Genomic DNA, 15,782 nt, shown 5'->3' on the forward strand with positions numbered 1-15,782 from the left:
GCAGATGCTTCTGTGCTGATCAACCCGTCAAATTTGAGGAACATGATATAAGCTTCTTGATCGATGACGCATCTTAGTCACGAATTATGGCGATATAATCATTCCAAAACTTTCTTTTTTTTAAGTCAGTTTTAAGTCAACTGAGACATGTCATGTGAAAGATAAGTCCACGATGATTGGCCTTAAAACGGTCAAAAAACTACAAATTTGGTCATGATCTGTCACTCGCTCGTCTTTCTCATATATTGCGGTTTGGAGAACTCCTATTTTTCCCATCAAGTAACGATACGTTATTATCGGCAAAGTTTAATCGACGTTTCAATCGTTCAGTGAAACTGAAATATGATGAGAACAGAAGCAGCTACAAATAGCTCAGTGAACACGACTGGTTCATCAAGAATTGATCCTTCCAAGGCAGAAAGCATTGCATTGTGCGCCGCATTTATTTTGACATTTGTGTTTATTGTTGTAGGAAACTTGCTCACCATTGTTCTGTTTGCAGCAGACAGGAGCCTTCGGAAGAGAAGTTTGTTTCTAGTCATCAATATGGCGTTTGCTGACCTGATGATAGGAATCCTGTCGCTACCTATCTACATTTACAGTTTTGGGAGACGTTTTCAACTTTGGAACGGTGGTTGGTCGATGTCTTTGTCCATTTTCTTCGCGATCATTGATATCTTTTTCTCGAATTTGTCCTTAATTTCTGCAGCTTTCATATCTGGTGAGAGATTTTACGCAATTTACTGGCCGTTTAAGCACCGAACACTGCCAAAGCGAGCATACCGTATTATTATTTTTAGTGTGTGGGCACTGACTCTCCTTATCGCCGCCCTCTTCACTGCAACACTTCTCTTGTTTTCATTCAAACATTATATGTATTATTGGATGCCATACGTCATGATTATAACATTCATCATATGTGGCAGTAACATCGGCATTTGGAGAAAGTTTCGACACGGAAATATCGCTTCACAACAGGAAAACAGAGACTCGAGAAACAAACGCTTAACAAAGACCTTGCTATTTGTGTCTATTCTTGCTTTGCTGTCCTGGATCCCTTTAGTTATTTTCAACTGTTTAATTTTCGTGTATGATGTCCAAATACCGTGGAAATTTTATGCCTTGGTGAACGTTATAAATTACTCCAATTCGTTTGCAAATCCAGTTGTGTACGCATTAAGAATACTTGAGTTTAGAAAAGCCCTGGTTTTGTGCTGTTTAAGAAAACCAGCGGCGCCAAACATGCTAAATATTAATAGAAGAAGTAACAAGACTCCGGAGACAGAGCTCAGAACTTTACGAACAGACAACAGTCTCCTACATGTACAGCTGAAGTTTAATCAAGAAGTTCTGGATACCAAACTTTAGAAACTCTGAGTTGATGTTGTAGATTAGACGCTCTTAAATTGTAAAGCGAAACATATGTTCCGTGATCAGGGAAGCGTTCTACATAAATTTGTTTACACGCATATTTTGTCTCTTACGGTAATTTCATTGAAATAGAACTCGCAATAAAGTTTTTTTCGAACTTTACCTGTTGGCTGCTTATTTCAAGAGCATTTAAATTTTGCTTAAAAGTTAACGTTAAAAAGCAAGGACGTTTCGACCGTTCGACGGTCATTTTCAAGTTGAAAATGAAGTAAAATTTTTGCACACGCCCAAACATATACAATCGATTATAAGAATGCTAATGAGACACTGACTAAAACTCTAGGATATTTACGATGCAAGAAATAATTAAGTAAATAGCTTCTTGATGGAAGAACTGCCAATTCGAGGAGATTTTGAACGCACGGTTTAACATTGTCTTCAGTAGAGAATGTTTATACCAAAGCCATGTTGACATAAGGTATAAAAATTCTCTACTGAAGACAATGTTAAACGGTGAGTTCAAACTCTCCTCGAATTGGCAGTTCTTCCATCAAGAAAGTGAACGTCTTAAAATGGTTTTTGCTCGCCTGCATTATCCCAAAACCCTTTTAGAGAACACCATGAGACATTTTATTGAAATGAAAGTTACTGAGAATGTATCCTATCCTGATGCACCCATCAGAATTGTCTTACCGTTCAAAGACCAAAAAGGGTGATCCCTGCATTCAAACTAAATGAAAAATCGTTTGGTTTAACAGTAGCCACCATTTTGTATATGCTGTGTTTGTGCACGCGCTCGTGAGCGCGCGCTAATGACGCAAAAATCGTGCGTAGTAGGGATGCGCAGTGCAATTCTGAGGAATAACCTTAACTCCGTTTGAGCACCGCCTCTAACCACAGCTAAACTACAAGGAATATTTAACTTGGTTCAGGACCACGTAACATGTAAACTACTATTTAACAAATTTCCAACCCATTTAAGGCCATAAGGCATGAGATGTTTATTATTCCACTGAATAATTTTGCGGTTGGTCAAAATTAGATGAGGAAGAGAATTTGGGCCAATGTCTTCGAAAAAATCAGAAACCTTGTGCCCTTTTGACGCCATCTTTCGGAAACATATGTATGACAATGCCTTGCGTGTAAGTGGTGTTTTCATAGCTCACCAAAACAGGCCCTCCGATAACAGAAAACTTCCCGGCATTCTTTCGCTTGTTTCTCTCAGTTGCTGTGATGGCTGGAAAGTTTTACACACCTTATGACGTCAACGGTCCTAATTTGCATATTTTGACCGCACGCGCAATGTCGAACATTTTTTATTTGAATTACCCAACTTCGAAGCAGGAAAAAAATTATTGCGCGCTTGTCCGAAGCCCAAAATCAAAAAAAAAAAACCAGTCAGAGAAACATAGACTGAAATATTTTAGGATAAAACAAGTGGGGAAAAATTTAACTTCATAGGCACTTTAAGGACGTTCGCGCTAATTGTTTCTGCGCATCCTTACCACGCACGCAAATTCACAAGCCACGTCATGCATCGAGTGTGCGCTCAGTAATATCAAAGCGCTCTGGGAGCAAACTCGTGAATTTAACAGATGAATTAAATTATTTTTGGATTATCTGGTGAAGGGAATTTTGTGGTTGATTTTCACATTTAGAGTACAAGCAGTAGTTCAGTATTCGCTAATAAAGTACCAAACAAACAAAGTTACATTTGGATAAGATGCATGGCATTACAATTGACACGATCATGCTATTACCTAAAAATATGAAGAAAATCTATCGATTAGAAGTTTGAATTTTTTGCAAAATGCACCATCGAATTTCGTTCTTTTTAGCTTTTCGTTTATCTTTGTGGCGGTTTTAAATGCCTATTGAAGGGTTAAGTTTTGTGAAAACGTTGGTAACATTTGAAATTATTAACACAACGGATTCACTTATACAAAATATTACTAGGATAGTTTTTCTTCGTTGACTCATCTTTCATCGTTTTAGCTTTGAAGATTTTATTTTGTAACCACTGCATATTGTTTACGTTTGAATGCCCTAACGGTAATACAGACTTCATTTTCCCATGAGCCATTCCACGAGTGTGTTTGTGGCGCCTAGTTGGGAGATTATCGGACACCCTACCGCAATGAAACATAGTTTGTTCTGAATATGAATATTAAACAAAATTCAAAACAGCAACATTAACAAAACTTGCTCATTTTTTTAGAAGGTTGGTTAGCAATACAACTTCCGGATGGTTGGTTAGAATTTACGAGTTTTTTCGTTTTGGATGGGGGCAGGTGGGCGTGGTATGTAATCGTGTGATCTTCATGCCACAGGTTTTTGGTAATTTACAAACCCTTATGAGCAAGTTTATAAACATTTATTTTTGTTATACTAGCAATCTGCACAACGTGCAGGAAGCAACACAGTGAAGACGTTGCTCAAAAAACAGACTGGCTGTACCCCATGGAACCTGAAGACAAGACATCCCATCAAACGTATGTATCGAGTGCAATCCGTTTCGAAAAAGAATGAGTGAAAAATCACTATTACTGTCACCTTTGTTAATAGCGTGACGTGACTTGACAAATACACTTGCTTTTACATTTTCATAGACTTGCCAAACAGGCTGCCATGGAAACCATCGGCCTCCTTGTTACCTCGACCCCATTCCGTGAGCCTCCAATACCTCAGAATATCGTCTCGACTCCATGCTGGACTCCGGGAACAGATGCCGCGTCTCCTCCAACACCCTTAGTTACAGATACCGTTGGTGTGTATAACTCAGCTATGGACACGATTGCAAATCTCACTGCACAAGAAACAAGACGTGAGCCTCTTATCTCCCAACTGAAAACCCCCTTGAACAACTTGAGCAAAGCAGAACAGTTGAATGTTGTACAAAAGGCTAGTGAAGACTGTTTGCTAGTGTCTAGTGCAATAGCACCTGGAGGTGGCGAGGAGCTCCTCAAGTCCATGGCTCAGTCTACACAAAGAGAAAAGTTTGACGGTTTACCACCTGGTGATCTAGTGGTACTTATGACTGCATACAAGAACGCTAAGACTAAGAATTTAAAGAGACAGATACTAAGCCTTTACGCATATAGATATCCCATGAGCATGCTGCAAAAAATTCACCAACCATACGGAAAACTATCCACATGGGAAATAAAGCAAGCCCGCTCTCATGCTAATCTAAGCGGCCCTGGTACAACCCCTGAAGTTACAACCAAGCCCCGCGTACGTCTCGACATGAGTAAGGTCGATCACTTTGTGGAATTTACAAATAGACTGTACTTCTATCAAGACGTTTCTTATGGTAGTAAAATACTAATCCTCGAAAGTGGCGACAGAATAGAGATGCCTAATGTTGTGAGGACAGTGACCAGATCTACAATGATTGAACAATACTTGGAGTATTGTAAAGAACAATGTCACGAACCACTGAGTAGGTCAACTTTGTTCAAAATCCTGGAGGTTCGAGACGCATATCGGCGTAAGTCGCTCCAGGGCTTGTACAATACCGCAGCTGATGACGCGGCGGGATTTCAGACTCTTGAGACACTGGTTGAAACTCTTGAGAAAGGACGAATGGAGAAACAGTGGTGTCTTGATGTTCGTAGAAAGCTCAGAGATGCAAAACGCTATCTCAAGACTGACTTCCGCGTACATTGCCAGCCACATGATTCTACTTGCGCTGACCACTGTCGACATTTTGCGCCCAGTGATCCTGTCGAAGCCGATTTCCAGCAACCCTGCTCTCATGAACACGCATTCAGTTGCGATGACTGCCAAGGGATGAAGAATGTACTGCAGGATGTCAGACTGGAGTTCGAAGGGTCATCCTGGACACCTTACAGCTCAGAACAACGAGAGGATCTGCTATATGATTTTGACCGCGCAAAGTCAGACATCTTGCTGTGGAAAGCCCACGTTATTCGTTCGATAAACCAGGAAGAGGATAAACAAGATGCACTTAGATCATGATCAGCCGACGACACGTCAGCTATCCTAATAATGGACGGGGCCATGAAATTTCTTCAAGTTAGATATCGTGAGAAGCAGTCCGATTGGTATGGAAAACGAGGCCTTAACTGGCACATATCAACGGTCATAACTAAAAATGCTAGCACTGGGAAGGTTGAGCTGAAATCATATGCGCATATCTTTGATTCGTGCCAGCAGGACTGGTATGCAGTCTGCTCGATCAATCATTGAAAACAGACTGGAGGTTGTAAAAAAAGGATCATCCCCAGATTATCCGAGGGAGTCTTAGGAGTGACGTAGCAGGCTGTTACCACAACAACTTCCTCTTGGTGGCCGTAAGAGATGGTGGGAAACGAGTTGGTCTTACTGTCGCGCAGTATGACTTCCGAGCCACAGTACGGAAAGGATGTGTGTGATAGAATCCTTTGTCCGATGAAATCAATATCCGGTTTAGTTGAAATTGGTATCTACATGCAAATCGGAGTAATTGGTCTCGCAAAGTCCAAAAAAAATCATTAGTCAGAAATATTTCCCGCCAAATTTTTAGCGAAGAATATTCCCTTATACCTACTTTCTGCGATTGTTATCCATGATTTACCAAAATATAAAAAATAGAATTTTCGCGGAAAAATTTAGCCTAAATAACGGTAAGGATTTGGCAAGTTTGAAATGTTTACATAGGTTAATAACGATGTCAGAGCTTAAAAACTCTATTCTGCAGTCCAGCTAACTATTTTTTGCCTGTCGATACCAATTTTTAACTAAACTGTATATTGATAACAGTGCAAAAGACCATCACAAAAATGTTTTTCCGTGGAAATGAACTGCCGCACTTTTGAAAAACGACTCGCTGAAAATGGGTAAAATTTGGGTCACGCTCATTAGCGATTCGGCGGCGATATTTGGCACCTCGTGAAAACCGTAGAATTAATGCGAAAGACCGCTAATATTTCTCAATCAACTAATAAGGAAACAAATATCATCTCATGAAAATAAGAGTTTCTGGAGTTTGTAGGAAGTACCTTTTAGGCTCATCTAAAGTTGTCCGAAATTTCGATCATTTTAGACCGCTTGAGGGCCAAAATCGCGATGTGGCGATATCTCGAAGAAAAACGAACACCTACCTCGGCAAATGTCATGGTTGTTAATCTTTTCGGATAGCTTTTATACTGTGAAAAGATGAATGTAAACGGCCGACCTCGATCTTTTGGTACTGCCCGGTTTTCTCTGACAATGACACTTAAGAATTTATATGGGGAACTTAAGAACAATAATCGGTGCGAAATTGTGTCAGGCAAGCTTTCACGTCTGAAATTAGCTATGTTGATCAAACTCCTGTAGTTCCAAAAGGTTAGTGCCCAAAGTTTTTTTTCCAGTTCTCGGTACACTAGCCCTAGTACTAGACATGGATATTGGTCAGGGCTCCAAGTCACGTTATACTTTTGAGAAACACTCCTTCAACCAGCAACATGCCCGCTAAAATTTTGCGAAGGCCTTCTGTACGGCAATTTCAAAAAATCATAATTAATTTTTCTTCAGCCCGATTTTCAATATTTTACCGTTAATCGAAAGAAAAACATGAAATAAAATCATATCTAAGTTTTATTGTATTTGAGTAAAAGCGTAATTTTTCAGCTCCTTCCGCGCAACGCCTAAATTTGACTCGAAACAGAACGGTTTTACGGTTTTGGACCGTACTCGGAAATCGTCGCCAGGAATATTGAAAAATAGCACTTAAAGCCAAATTATTGCTATTTTTGTTTATCATATGGACTAACTGTCTCACACAGAAAATTTGAAGCAATTCTGTTTTCGGCCGAAAATCGAGTGGTCGGTTCTTATACGGACAGCCTCTTAAGCTGTAAGGTATGGTTGTCCAAGAAGATAAATACCTCTTGGAAATTCAATATCAAACGAGACATTGAGTAAATATGATTCTGTTCCTTATTCTTTTGTAAAGTTCAGAAGGCAAACATCTCCCTTTCAAATTGATATTTTTAATTTCGTGCGCCGTCAGAGACTAAATATCGATGATTACCTTGTCGCAAATGGCAATTTTCGAACAAAGTAAAATTAAAAAGCCACAGTAGGTCTGGTGGATATATCTCCTGATTTCACCTATAAATCTCTCTAGAGATGTAAATCACTTTATACATGTATTTTTAAAACAGAAAAACGTCGAAGACCCCTAATTTCAATGGATTACTGAAGAACTCCATGAACTATAAAAAGGAAGTATCCACACAAACCAAGCAACTACATGTATTAAATTATCAATGACTTACCCAGCTGTTTATTAGGCTCTTCTGCCTTCCTTTTTAACTCAAAGAATAATTGGCTAATAAAATAAAATAGAATGAGACTTACAAATCCGCGGAAGTGCAGATGAAAATTCACAATATCCCCAGAATTTAAGTAAGAACCTGTCTCAAAATGCAGTTCTGTGACGTTTCCATGTAAATTTAAACAAATATACTACCGTTTTTCACGGTAGCCGAGCACTAATTCCTTTAATGTTAAGTTGCGTACCAAACTCATTAGGAATTTTAAATTCTTGCAAAAGAACACGAAAGTCAGGATAATTTAGTCCTCAGAAATGAGGGCTATTTTGATTAAGGACTTCCATTGCATTTTTTTGCAAAAATTTATTCATAGTGGGTTTTTTAAGCCAATAGTTTCTAACCATTTGAAGAAATTCAAATTCAGTCTAGTAAGAACAGTTCATAAAAGCTGTGGACTTTTGATTGGTTAACCATTAATAATTGGCGTACATCAAGGAAAAAGTTGACAATGTGCCACTCGGTGCCGTCAAACGTTGTTAGGTAAACGCCCACGGTTTTGCGCAAAGGCTGTTTCCTCGTCACGATACAGCACTTACACCTTGCTTTTGTCAAAATTAACCTTCTCAGACTATTTTTTACAACTAACTTCCTGCTTAATGCTTGAGGAAATTAATTGTGCAGTTTTATTAAAGTGAACTATTTACACACCTTTGAGATAACCGTCAGGTCTTTACAAACTTTTCCGTAAAACCACCATGGAGTATATGAACAACAAGCATACTCATTCACTGTTTTAAGGAAATAAATTGACGCAAAACATACTAATCATCATTTGAAACCTTTACCTCAAAATTAAGAGAAAAAAAAAAAAAAAAACACAACAGATGCTTCCGTTGATCAACCCATCAAATCTGAGGAACATGATGCAAGCTTCTTGATGGATGAAGCATCTTAGTCACGAATTATGGCAATATAATCATTCTAAAACTTTTCTTTAAAATATGTCTTCACAGGCTGCGTCAGTTTTAAGTCAACTGAGATATGTCATGTGAAAGATAAGTCCACGATGATTGGTCTTAAAACGGTCCAAAAGCTACAAATTTGGTCATGATCTGTCACTCCCTCCTCATTCTGATATATTGCGGTTTACAGAACTCCTGTTTCCCTCATCAAGTAACGATACGTTGTTATCGGCAAAGTTTAATCGACGTTTCAATCGTTCAGTGAAACTGAAATATGATGAGAACAGAAGCAGCTACAAATAGCTCAGAGAACGCAACTGGTTCATCAAGAATTGTTCCTTCCAAGGCAGAAGGCATCGCATTGTGCACCGCATTTATTTTGATATTTGTATTTATTGTTGTAGGAAGCTTGCTCACCATTGTTCTGTTTGCAGTAGTTTGCAGTAGTTTCTAGTCATCAATATGGCGTTTGCTGACCTGATGTTAGGAACTATGTCCCTACCGCTCTACATTTACATCGTTGGTTACAGTTTTGAACTTTGGAAAGGTGGTTGGTCGATGTCTTTGTCAATTTTCTATGCAATCGTTGATACCTTTTTGTCGCAGGCGTCGTTAATTTCTGCAGCTTTCATATCTGCTGAGAGATTTTACGCCATTTACTGACCGTTTAAGTACCGAACACTGTCAATGCGAGCATACCATATTATTATTTTTACTGTGTGGGCACTGACTGTCGTCGTCACCGCCCTCTTGTTTTCATTAAAACGTCAGTCTATGTATTATTGGATGCCATACGTCTTGATTATAATATTCATCATATGTGGCAGTAACATCAGCATTTGGAAAAAGTTTCGACGCGGAAATATCGCTTCACAACAGCAAAACAGAGACTCGCAAACAAACGCTTAACAAAGACCTTGCTATTTGTGTCTATTCTTGCTTTACTGTCCTGGATCCCTTTAGTTATTTTCAACTGTTTAATCTATGTCTTTGATGTCCAAATACCGTGGAAATTTTATGACCTGGTGAACGTTATAAATTACTCCAATTTGTTTGCAAATCCAGTTGTGTACGCATTAAGAATACCTGAGTTTAGAAAAGCCCTGGTTTTGTGCTGTTTAAGAAAACCAGCGGCGCCAAACATGCTAAATATTAATAGAAGAAGTAACAAGACTCCGGAGACAGAGCTCAGAACTTTACGAACAGACAACAGTCTCCTACATGTACAGCTGAAGTTTAATTAAGAAGTTCTGGATACCAAAGTTTAGAAATTCTGAGTTGATGTTGTAGATGAGACGCTTTTGAATTGTAAAGCGAAACATATGTTCCGTGATCAGGGAAGCGTTCTACATAAATTTGTTTACACGCATATTTTGTCTCTTACGGTAATTTCATTGAAATAGAACTCGCAATCAATTTTCTTTCAAACTTCACCTGTTAGCTGCCTACTTCAAGAGTATTTACATTTTGAAATAAAAAAGGAGGGTTCCGGTATTCGTTTAGGAGCAGGAGGACCTTCAATAAACCCCATAATTCCTTAAACTATCTCCTTTCAGAAACGTTTACATTTGAACCATCCACTTAACGCATTTTGAGAGCAGAAAAAAAGGGAGAAAGTTAAGTGAGAAAAACATCAATGAATGCACTACAGCAATTGTAAGGAGTAATTTGATGGCGTTTCAATATGTTCCAAGCACGCAGTGTTCTTGAGAGCACATATTATCTTTTCCAAACGCTAGCTATGCTCTCATTTTCTATTTTCACTGCCTAGAAAAAAGGTGATCCTTACATTTAATAGCAATAGCCACCATTTTGTATATGTTGTGTATGTGCACGCGCTAATGACGCAAAAATCGTGCGTAGTAGGGAGGCGCAATGGAATTCTGAGGAATAACCTTAAGTCCGTTTGTACAACGCCTCTAACCACAATTAAACTACAAGAAATATTTAATTTGGTTCAGGACCATGTAACATGTAAACTTCTATTTAACAAATTTCCAACCAGTTTAAGGCAAAAAGGCATGGCATGTTTATTATTTCGCTGAATAATTTTACGGTTGGTCAAAATTAGATGAGGAAGAGAATTTGGGCCAATGTCTCCGAAAAAATCAGAAACCTTGTGCCCTTTTGACGTCGTCCTTCGGAAACATATGTATGACAACGCCTTGCGTGTAAGTGGTGTTTTTACAGCTCACCAAAACAGGCCCTCCGATAACAGAAAACTTCCCGGCATTCTTTCGCTTGTTTCTCTCAGCTGCTGTGATGGCTGGAAAGTTTTACACACCTTATGACGTCAACGGTCCTAATTTGCCTATTTTGACCGCGCGCGGAATGTCGCACATTTCTTACTTGAATTGCCCAACTTCGAAGCAGGAAAAAAATTATTGCGCGCTTTTCCGAAGCCCAAAATCGAACATTACCAATCAGAGAAACATAGACTTCAATATTTTAGGGGAAAAAAAGAGGAGAAAATTTCACTTCATAGGCACTTTAAGGACGTTCTTGCTAATTGTTTCTGCGCATCCTTAACACGCACGCAAATTCTCAAGCGCGTCATGCATCGAGTGCGCGCTTAGTAATATCAAAGTGCTCTGTGAGCAAATTCGTGAATTGAACAGATGAATTAAATTATTTTTTGGATTATCTGGTGAAGGGAATTTTGTGGTTGATTATCACATTCAGAGTACAAGCAGTAGTTAAGTATTCGCTAATAGAGTACCAAACAAACAAAGTTACATTTGGATAAGATGCATGGCATTACAATTGACACGATCATGCTATTACCTAAAAATATGAAGAAAATCTATCGATTAGAAGTTTGTATTTCTTGCAAAATGCACCATCGAATTCCGTTTTTTTTTAGCTCTTCGTTTATCTTTGTAGCGGTTTCAAATGTCTATTGAAGGGTTAAGTTTTGTGAAAACGTTGGCAACATTTGAAATTATCAACGCAACGGATTCACTTATACAAAATATTACTAGGATAGTTTTTCTTCGTTGATTCATCTTTGATATTTGAAGTTAAAAACCCTGGAGACCATGCTGATTTACGCGAACCAATAATTCAAAATCAGACTAGTTTTCCACATGCTTTATCTCTGAAACGAAGTCCGTGACCCCTCCCCCCCCCCCCCATTTTTTTTTTTTTTTTTTTTTTTTTTCATTCCTGAAACAAGTAATTCATTATCTGTCCGTATTAGAAGTTTGAAGAAAATCTATCGAGTAGAACATTTTCGGGTGAACGTCCTTAATTTAGCGTGCAATGTTTCAGCATTCGGTTCTCGGATTTTGGAGGTAAGCATAGCGTTCGTTTTGTTCCTGGCCCTCTTTACTTCACCTCGGTAAATCCGTACATGTTTATGAGGCTTGCTATATAGATGCCTCAAGCGAATGCTGAAGGCCAGCTACATTGGGCGTCAAACCTCTTCAGTTCGCTCTCTCAATGGCTAAGGGTAAAGCGAACACGTTTTATTTGAGGGTTCGCTACCGACTAATAACGAGGAAATCCGGGAATAATCGACTTGGGGACCAAGAAGACAAACACTCATTTTCTCTACATGAATTAGAAAACAAAGTTTGATTTGCATATTAGAATCATCTACTCCACCCTCGAAGTGGAGGGAAATGTAAGTTCTCATGCTCAAAACAATTAAGGCATTTATAACATTGAATTGCCTTTTTAGGGAAAAAATCTAGCATGCGAGAGGTTAACAGTAACCCAAAAAGTTATAGCAAGGCAATGATTTCAAATGAAAATGTCTTGATCCCTCAAAGAATTAAAAGTACGCATCTTTCTTGCTGTATCAAGCTAACTGTATTCAAGCTTGTGAAAGGTAGTTTCAATCACGATGTTCGGTGGTTTGCCAGTTTTGAGTGATTTTTTGAGCGGTTTTTCACTCAAGAAATTTTGATAAATTTCAGTCTGGTTTCTCGTAGGCCCCAACAAACGCCCTCCCCCCCCCCCCCCCCCCACCCCCATATCGACGAGTTTTTCATTAATTACACAAGTCTGATTGTGTGCTGCGTTTAATGTTCATTGTTAAGGCACTCGCGCTTGTTAGGTATGAGATGGTTATAGCCAACTCAGATCCAAAACGCGCGCTAGTGAAATAACTGTTTGATATTACACTTGGGCGACGCGTGACTAAACCTTGCATAAGTACTTGTCTTTTACATTGTTTGTCTATATGTTCATTGAGTGTGTAAATTTGTTTTCCTACATTTTTACTAGTTCGAAGAAGCGAATTATTCATGAACAATTTTAGAAACCAGATGAAGCGTTCTGGCACAGCCGTTGCTCAGCTTTTTGTGGCGTGTTTTTAACCAGGCAATATTATTCTTTTTTTTTCGTTCACCGTGCATTGTGAGAACTTTGTAGTCAATCACAAATAAAACATGCCTTAGCGCTCAAGTTGTCGTCGCTATGCTACAAAAGAATTGTTTTATGCTTTTAGCGGTGCATATATCGAGTTATGGATGCACTTTGGAAGTTTGGAGCTCGTGCTCTCCAAACTTCCCGCGTGCATCCATAAGTCGTTATACGCTGTGGCAAAAAGTCACAGAATTTAACGCGGTGAATGTGAAAGAAATATTAAATTCGTGATCTTAATAAAGCTAGAAAATCGGAAAAAAACATCGGCGGTCTCAACTACCTGTCCAAAACTTGCAGCTAACACCGACTGAGCAAATGTAAATTGGTAGAGACTCTTAGCATGAAGTCAACACACGCCATATTGATAAAAAACAAACAAACAAACAAACAAACAAACTTCCCTTTCAAAGTATCGGTCTGTTTGCAGCCAACGGAATGTGTGCAACTCTCTTGCAACGATAAAAACAAACTCCAACCTAACAACGGAGCACAATGCAATGCCTTATGCCCTGTAAGGCACAATTCTTGATGAACCCTTCGCGTTCTCGGAACTTTTGTCTGAAAGCCAGTAATCTGAGGCATTTTGCATCACTAATGGAACATATTGTTGAATGAATGAGTTGCCAGTAATCGGATACCCATGTTTGCCCAAAGAACTCTGGGATCGTCAAGGGGCAAACATTGCAAGTCGCTAGAAGGAAATGTATGGCAAAAAGTTGTTTCGACGCCCAAAAACACGGTTTTGGGGAGAGATCAACGCCTTTTCGCCGTTGTTTTATCGCGAATGGATTTTGGCAATGTGGATACATGGAAAATGTAAGTTTTTGTTTGAGTAACCGTGAAATAAGTGATAAAATTTACCGATAGACTCCCTTTTGCTTGCGTGAGGTTTATTGTGAAATACATTGAAGAGAATATTGAAAATTTCAATACACGCCTGATCTCGAGAGGCTACCCGGAGCAAATGGTAGAAAAGACCCTCCGAGAAGTTAAATATAAAGACAGAAAAGAAGCTCTAAAACAGAAATCGAAAATTGCAGAAGGAACCACTACCCTTTGTGTCGGGCAATTTCACTCAACCGTCAATACCAAACTTTGGAAAGCATAATCACGCACAAATGGCACTTTTAAATACAAATACTCAGAGATATATTCCCACCCTTGTTCTGCTATAGAAAAGGAAAATCGCTGAAATACGTGCTTGTAAAAGCAAAACAAAGGCTTTGCGCAACACATTAGCCACACAGCATGAGTCGCGCGGACTCATTTGTCATTAAATCAACCCTCGACTGTACAATGATCGCCACCGGGCTTATTTCCAGTATTATTTGTATGACTGAGCTTTCAAATAAGCCAGAAGTAACCTGTACACAACTTAAAAGGCTTTCTGGGTTATTTCCTCTCGATTTATACCTAATTAATTTTGTAATATTTTTAGACCATTACGCGATGTAAATTTCACAATAAACCTCACGCAAGCAATTGAGTTTATCAGTAGATTTTGTCCCATATTTCACGGTTATTCAAACAAACACTTACATATTCCACATATCAACATTGCCCAAATCCATTTGCGATAAAAACGACGGCGAAAAAGCATTGATCTCTCTCAAAAATCGTTTTCTTGTACCTCAAAACAACTTTTCGCCATACATTTCCTTCTAGCGACTAGCAATGTTTGCCCCCTGACGATCCCAGAGTTCTTCGCGCAAACACGGGTATCCGATTACTGGCAACTCATTCATTAGTCAACGATGATTGTCCCTGAAAAAGCGAAAACACTACAAATTTGACCGTGATGTGCCACTTGGTCACCCTTTAAATTTCCCCGGCTGCAAATGAACTTAGAAACCTTGTTTTTTCGTAATTTATTCCTCATCAAGGTTTCATTCCCCCGGCATGTCAAGTTATTAATCGCACGATCCATTTAAAATACAATTATCGCCCAAAAATGAAAAACACATTTACCGTTTTATCAAGGTTGAACACACGTATACTTACGTCTTGACAAAGTGCGTCAACTTTGAAAGTATGGTAGACCTAAAGCATAGCGTCTTAATGGAACATTATTCACTTTATATAGTCCTCGGTGATCGGTCTTCAAAAATTGAAAAAGCTATACATTTGGCTGTGATTCCACTTGGTCGTTAGTCTTATAAAGTGTGGATTATAAAACTCCTATTTCTTAGTCTCGTCTATACGTAGTCATCGGCTAAGGTTATTCGGCGTTTCAATCGTTTTGTCAAAACTACAAATTAAAATGAATATCACAGCAGCAGCTAACACTAACTCAGAGAACGCGACTGGTTCATCGAGAATTGTTCCTTACAAGGCAGAAGGCATGGCATTGCGCACCGGTTTTATTTTCGAGCTTGCAATTATCATTGTGGGGAACTTACTCACCATTGTTCCGCCTTTTTGCAGTAAACAGGAGACTTCGAAAGAGAAGTTTGTTTTCTGGTAACCAATATGGCATTTGCTGACCTGATGTTAGCAATTGTGGCTGAATATATTTCCATTCACTTTGTCGGGGCTGTTTATCAGTTTTGGACGACTGGATTCGAATGGATATCTCTGTATATTTTTTCCATGATCGCTGATCCATTTTTCACATCTGCCTCGTTAATTTCTGCGGCTTTTATTTCTGCCGAAAGACTTTACGCCACATATTGGCCACTTAAACACCAAACACTGTTAACGCGAGCATACCCCCTTGTTATATTTATGATCTGGACACTTGCTCTCGTTTTTGCCGCTATCGGCACAGCTTTGAATCTCTTTATTTCAGCCAAACATTCTACATACTTTTGGACGC

General features: G+C 38.9%; 2 protein-coding genes across 2 annotated transcripts; both read left to right on the plus strand.

Annotated features, from left to right (window-relative positions):
* Window positions 1–342: 342 nt before the first annotated feature.
* On the plus strand, window positions 343–1,368 carry LOC149107914 (adenosine receptor A3-like). The gene has a single exon (XM_089296160.1). The coding sequence runs from the start codon at window positions 343–345 to the stop codon at window positions 1,366–1,368; it is 1,026 nt and encodes a 341-aa protein (XP_089152286.1).
* Window positions 1,369–3,661: 2,293 nt separating this feature from the next.
* Window positions 3,662–5,955, plus strand: LOC149107915 (uncharacterized). The gene has a single exon (XM_089295958.1). It carries the CDS (start codon window positions 4,000–4,002, stop codon window positions 5,350–5,352), a length of 1,353 nt encoding a protein of 450 aa, XP_089152084.1. The 5' UTR covers window positions 3,662–3,999; the 3' UTR covers window positions 5,353–5,955.
* The last annotated feature ends 9,827 nt before the right edge of the window (window positions 5,956–15,782 follow it).

This window comes from Orbicella faveolata, unplaced genomic scaffold, assembly GCF_042242905.1.
Source record: "Orbicella faveolata isolate gen_17 unplaced genomic scaffold, um_ofav_v1 contig_26, whole genome shotgun sequence".
Classification (NCBI taxonomy): domain Eukaryota; kingdom Metazoa; phylum Cnidaria; class Anthozoa; order Scleractinia; family Merulinidae; genus Orbicella; species Orbicella faveolata.